Below are 6,163 nucleotides of genomic sequence, written 5' to 3'. Positions count from 1 at the left end.
AAGGCAAAAAAGTAAAAATAAATAAATATAACGTGATCTACAATTATGAAATTGTAACTAACTTGTGAAAGCAAATACATAAAAATAGTCAATTATTTTAAACATAATTGGAGATTTATTTTAACTAATTAATTCTGCAAAATTTAGAAAAAATGAAGAGGAGAAATAAAATGACGCGGGATCCTTGGCAACATATCCCATAAGCTAATGACTTAGTTTTCCTAAAAACAAAACAAAAATGACTTGGTAAAATAGTCATATTCATCATTCAATGAACGTAAGGTCATGAAGACTAATAACGTAAATAGAACATACTGTTAATATAATAATTGAACACTGTAGAACATGATGAAAAAGTCATTCATAGGTGGAACCTGTGCAGTTATGTTCCAAAGTTGCAGAATCAAGAAATTACAATTCTTGGGAATTCATGTCACTGGCAAAACAAAAATTTACTGCATAATTCATAATATTAGACTTTCTTAATAGTTTAAAAGCCCAACCTATATATTATATACCAGTACTAAACAGACCTTCTGCTTCATCCAAGTTTTGACATGTCAAACAGGCAAAATGGGAAGGTCGCCAAATCCTGAAAATACACCAACACATCAGATGTTGGCTTCAGTTCAATGCATTGAGATAAAAGTCTGTGTCGAATGGAGCTTTGAACACTCCCATTTCCTGAAAGCTACCGCCACTGTTACTATTAGCAGCCAATGTATGGTAACGAGTATCGGATGAATGCTGTCCAGCCTGCTGCCAGTATTGACTGGACATATGCGGCACACCCTGTGGAATTGCCTGCATCATCTGCTGCTCAGGCATGCTGGTTTGATTTGCATGGTTGAGTGAAACAGTCTCAGGCTCAGATGAACCCCAGGAATTAGTTGACAGAAGAGAGAGAGCACGAGGAAATTCCGGTCCTGTAACCATATTGAACATGGATTCCTTGGCACCTGATAGAGAAAAGAAAAACTAACATACTTAGATGGAATTCTACTATCTTGCACTTTCAATCAGTTTCCTACCACTCAAGTTCCTCCCTACTTTCCTAAATTCTACAATTCTTTGTAGTGAACATATTAAAGAGCAACTTTTCAAAATTCAAGAGGACATGCATAGCAGCATTTCAAATTTTCAATCTCCTTTTTTTTCTTCCATTTTGAAGAAGATCAGTCAATTCTACTGCTACTATCAGTTATATATTGGATATGATACTTTTTGTATCTTCCATATCTAACAAAGTCTTTCAGTTTTAGGTATGGGCCGTATGTTGTCAGCTTAGTCTTTCAATTTATTCAAGTATGAAACACGAAGAGAAACTTAGTCATGATCTCCAACCCCCAATGCATAGTTAGTATAGCAAGTCTAGTTCTGCTTCAACCACATTGAAGTCTCATTGATAGCACTCTTGCATAATTTCATAATCGACTCCTGGATGAAAACGCCTTTAAAGTCTAATTCACAAGTGTTACAGAACATCTAAAACTGTAGTTCAAGCAAAAATAAAGGTCTTCTAGATGTAAAAGTTGAGTTCTCAACCAAAAGGCTTGCTACCATCTTCATCACACATGGGCCAGATGCAGAAAAGGCACAAGTAGACTATGGCACATTTATTGTTGGGTTCTAGATAAGATCGTACTCTGTAATCCATAATGCAAATACAATGCAGCTATTGTTGACTACAAATTGGCCTTATCAAAAGAAAAGGATGAGTACTAATTAGGAGGGAGATATACTTTAATAAGAACTGCTGCATTTGGGAGTCTGTAACTACTGATTAATCCAGTAAGCAACTAAATTGATATAACTGCTTTTAAAAAAGATACAAATAGAGGCAGGCAACAGTAGAGATCTTCTTTGCACAATCACACAAAATTCAAAGATTGCAATGAACAACGGCTTTGCATTCGCAATAGAGTGAAACAAACCTCGATTAAAAACCTCGGCTGCGGTGCCCTTGGAGGGCAAGAGCAAGCTAGATGCATTACTCTGTGCACCCACAGCCCGTGAAAACTGGATCCCCTCCAGTAGTGACTTCCCAGTTGTGCTGCTAGTTCTTTCAGGCTTTGGAGTAAACCCTCTTGTGATACTGAACTTAGAGTCTTGAGTGCTCTCCCAGGTAGAGTTTGCAGCAGCTCTGGAGTGAATGAGTTGTGCTTGGTTGTGCACAAGATTCATGGGTTGCCTGCTATCTGTAAACACAAAACCACATAAGATGATAATTAGTAAATTCACACCAACGACTTTATGGATAAGCAGATGGTCCAATAAAAAACCCACTTTCCAGAAGACAATTGCTCAATCACAACTAATTCTTATCAACTTTATGTACACGTTATTGTTTTAGATAAAAGTGATGTTTGCATCTTAAATGTATCTGGATTATTAAAATTAATGCCAGTACACAACTGGTGTACACCAGCAAAGAAACATTAGGAATAGATTTTTGTCAATTAGTCAGACAAAATGTTAACTTATTCTCTAATCTCAATAACTATTACTGAAGCATGTCATTTGAGCACTCAAAGCCACATTGCAAGAAGGGAAAGGACAATTCCCAATATAAACAACATACCATAAAACAACGAAGAAAGCCTCGCTGAATTGAATTGGATAGTTTCCTGGTGAGGTTTGCGGCGCCGTGCATTGTGATCAGAGAGCCTCCTACGACAGCTTCGCTTCTTTTCATCAAATTCAGACACGCTATGGAACCTTAATTTAAAGATTAAAAATAGAAAGAATGAGAGATGAACTAGTGCTACATATAGAAGTTATTGCTAAAGGGGCAGATGGTGCATTCTAAGGACATCAAAGATCTAATACAAAGAAACCTTAGATTCATCAAACATTTACCTGCTACACTGTTGACAAAAGCGGCGTGCTACACCTGCTACAATAACCTTTGGGCTTTTGGAATGACTGTCACAAACTCTATGCTTCCGATAATATTCTTTAGCTGAAGAAAGATCAAGGTTGCAACCTTCAACCTGACAGTGAGGAATTGGTGCATTCTGACTAGATGATTTTGCTTTCTTTGTTGCAGCAGCAGATGATGTGGGGTTCGGGGGGAAGGATGAAACCTTAGCACTGCTTCCACCACCAAAGGTTTCACATGTCCGCTTACCAAGTTTTAGACCTATCACTGGTTCAACAGAGCCTACTGAAGCCTCCATGGGTGGTGAGTTTCTAGAGACCTCAGCTTTGGAGGATTCCAATTTCTTACTAGGATCCTCAGGAGAGGCATTAAATGCCTCAAAAGCAAAGTTGGATGCTTTAAAGCCCTCCTTTGGTGAAGAGTCGGTAGAAGCTGATATTGAGCTTTTGATGGAAGAACCACACTTCACATCAGAACCATAACCACCCGTGCCACTACCGCCACTTGACAGATTGAAAGATCCCCCATCAAGTTCTCCCTCTTCTTCAACTCCCCAATCTGTTAATTGTAGTTCTTTTGGACTTTTAGAGGCCTTTGAACCAAACATTACGAGATTTCCCCAGTCCCACTTAACATTCCACTCCATCTTGGGAAAGAAACTATGCGATGGCTTTACCAAATTTCCAGACTCATGGAATGCAAAACAGTAATTAAGACTTGAATCTGCCAAATATTTACACTCAAAGTTAACTGATATTTATTCCTAGTTTAACAAGTACGTAATTTCACAAAAGGCAAAACAAGCATTTTGTCGGACAACAGGGAAGCAAGAAGCAAAGTGCAAGTACACAAATTCAGGACAAGAAGAAAAGAAATGGAGACCATCCCATCAAGGCTCACCCAATGATGTAGAGCTTGGCTGGTTCACAAATTTGCTGTTCTACCTCTAAAACTGTAACTAATTCTCTTTCTCACTTGCAGGATATTATTATCTCTCCTAATCCAACTTCTTTTCCAGACTAATTGAACAGCTCAGAGCAAAATGAACTAAATTATGACAAAGTACTGTCCCACAAATCAACAGTCAAACACCCAAGCCGCATAACATATACTACTTGAATTCTTGAAATCAAGAGACTCACCATGATACAGACAATAAATAGTATGTCTGAAACTATTCCTCTGCTAGTTCCCACTCATATAGCCATAATCTAACAAACAGCAGCTTCTCAACCAATTACTTCCCAAACCATTTACTAAAGGGAGAATTTTTTTTAAAAAAGAGAGAGAAATGAAAAGAAAGAAAAGGGTATTGTAATTACTCCGTCTCGTACTCTAAAGCAGCTCACACACATACTACTAACTACTACATGAACTTCAATTATTTCAAGGCAGAAAATGAGATTCACCTCTTTGACAGAGCTGTATGATTCCAGTAACTAGTACGAAGCTGATTAAGACAGTGAGAAAACTATAAGTAGACAAGGATAACTATTCAAATACAGAAACAGAGCTCAATCCCTTCCAGTCCAAGTCCACAAATGTTTCTCCCATCTGTTAACTCCACAACATCATTTTCAGCAACTTGTTTCATCACCTAATCAATGAAACCAAATAAATAACCAAACATTAAATGGTTCATCAACCCCACATACAAATGGCACAAACAAATGCTTGCCGACGACTCAGTCTAATAAATATGCAAGTTTAATTATTCTGTTTTCTTGATTGTGACAGATTTACTGACACCCTTTTTACAGACATGAAATACTTCATAATTTGTATGTTTTTTTTCCATTATCTCTTCAGCTAATATATCTATGAAAAGGAAAAATAAAAACACATATTTTTCTTAAGAGTAGAGAGAGGGGTAGTTGGTACTTGTTTGGAAAGTTCTGGTCCCCCATCTTAGGGTTTCATTGGAATCCACACCAAAAGAAGAAGACAGACTTTTCCATAAACTAACGGATGAATTCTTTTCCAAGAAAATGCTAGTGAAGCTCATCGTTTAGGAAGTCAGCATCGTAAATGCTGCAAACTTTACCTCCCATCTCTTAAGAAACTAACAGCAAACAAAAGACTCCCAAACATCAATCGAGGAGACTTCAAAACTACAAACTAATTGGGTCAATTTTGTTTCTTTCACATCAGTTTAATTCTAAACCCAGAAAATAAAGAAAGAAAAAGGGTGTCTGAAACCCAAAAAGATTTTCCATATTATGCAAGTTATGACCAAATAACTATATATTCCCTTAATCTGTTTCACCAAAAATGGATAAAAATTACAGTAATAAATAAAGTAAGCTGAGCAGGTAGCACAAACCAAGAAAAGGGTGTCCGAAACACACACAAAAAAAAATCCATATTATGGAAGATTTGAGCTAACAAGAACCCATTCCCTCAGTCTGTTTCTCCAAAAGTGGGAAAAAAAACCCACTTCTTGTAAAAACAATTACACTTACTTGTACCCACTAATTCTAAATCAAGAAGTCCCCATTCCTTTAATCAATTTCTCCAAGAATCGATGAGAAAACAGTAACAAGAACCAAAACTCAGATTGAGACAAAAATGGTGATATTATCCATTCTTGTTGTTCAAGAAAAAAAGCAAAGTGATTAACTTGGTAAATAAGATATACATAAATACAATAGAATTGAAGAAAAAGCTCACCAATTTTTGTTTGAGAAGAGAAGTTTTTGTGAGTTTTCACTTTACCAAATGAAGAAAAAGAAAAAGAGGGGATACAGTAGAGAGTGGTGACTGGTGAGTGACTCTGTCAGTGAGAGAACGACAGTGTGTGAGCTGGTGCTAGGGACAGATTTTATAATATGTGTGCTGTTACATGGTAAGCCAGATTTTTAGCAAGTAATTTTCACTGTGGGTGGATATGTGAAGAAAATACAACGGGACGCGTGGATGCTTCTTTCAAAAGGTGCCAAAGTGTGAACCTATATAGTGTGACAGCTTTTTACTGTTGCATAGAGTTTTTTTTTGGCTCCTTTCTCTTGGCACTTCCTTTTCCTCTCCACTCCCCACTATCCTTTTTTTTTTTTTTTGGTTTTTAATGGAATCCTTTCCTTGATCTTTTGTGGCATGGATTTAAGTCTGTATTAGATGTGGTGGGTATAACTATCGCAAAATTGAATTATTTTAGTTTTTTGGTGTTAGGTTCTTTAGTGTTTTGGTTCGTTTTTCGAGAAATTTATTCTTCGATTTGATATACACCAGGTCATAATTTCATAGTGTATTGAAGAACAAAAGTTTTATCAAATAAATTTAAAC

The 6,163-nt window shown here is 36.7% G+C and overlaps 1 protein-coding gene across 3 annotated transcripts; it reads right to left on the bottom strand.

Moving 5' to 3' along the window:
• Positions 1-311: 311 nt before the first annotated feature.
• Positions 312-5,701, bottom strand: LOC125868063 (squamosa promoter-binding-like protein 12). Of its 3 annotated transcripts, XM_049548663.1 has the most exons (6): positions 5,552-5,673; positions 4,291-4,478; positions 2,860-3,604; positions 2,582-2,718; positions 1,935-2,198; positions 312-959 (listed from the first exon to the last, which is right to left on the bottom strand). In XM_049548663.1, the coding sequence occupies exons 3-6, from the start codon at positions 3,525-3,527 to the stop codon at positions 625-627; spliced, it is 1,404 nt and encodes a 467-aa protein (XP_049404620.1). In that variant the 5' UTR covers positions 3,528-3,604; positions 4,291-4,478; positions 5,552-5,673; the 3' UTR covers positions 312-624. The 3 variants fall into 3 exon arrangements, with proteins under 3 accessions (XP_049404620.1, XP_049404622.1, XP_049404621.1); XM_049548665.1 differs by lacking the exon at positions 4,291-4,478 and having other exon boundaries at positions 5,552-5,701; XM_049548664.1 differs by lacking the exon at positions 5,552-5,673 and having other exon boundaries at positions 4,291-4,676.
• Positions 5,702-6,163: the final 462 nt, after the last annotated feature.

This window comes from Solanum stenotomum, chromosome 6, assembly GCF_019186545.1.
Source record: "Solanum stenotomum isolate F172 chromosome 6, ASM1918654v1, whole genome shotgun sequence".
In the NCBI taxonomy this organism is placed as follows: Eukaryota; Viridiplantae; Streptophyta; class Magnoliopsida; order Solanales; family Solanaceae; genus Solanum; species Solanum stenotomum.
The sequence above is the reverse complement of the archived record's forward strand: the minus strand, read 5'-3'. Positions and strand labels throughout refer to the sequence as shown.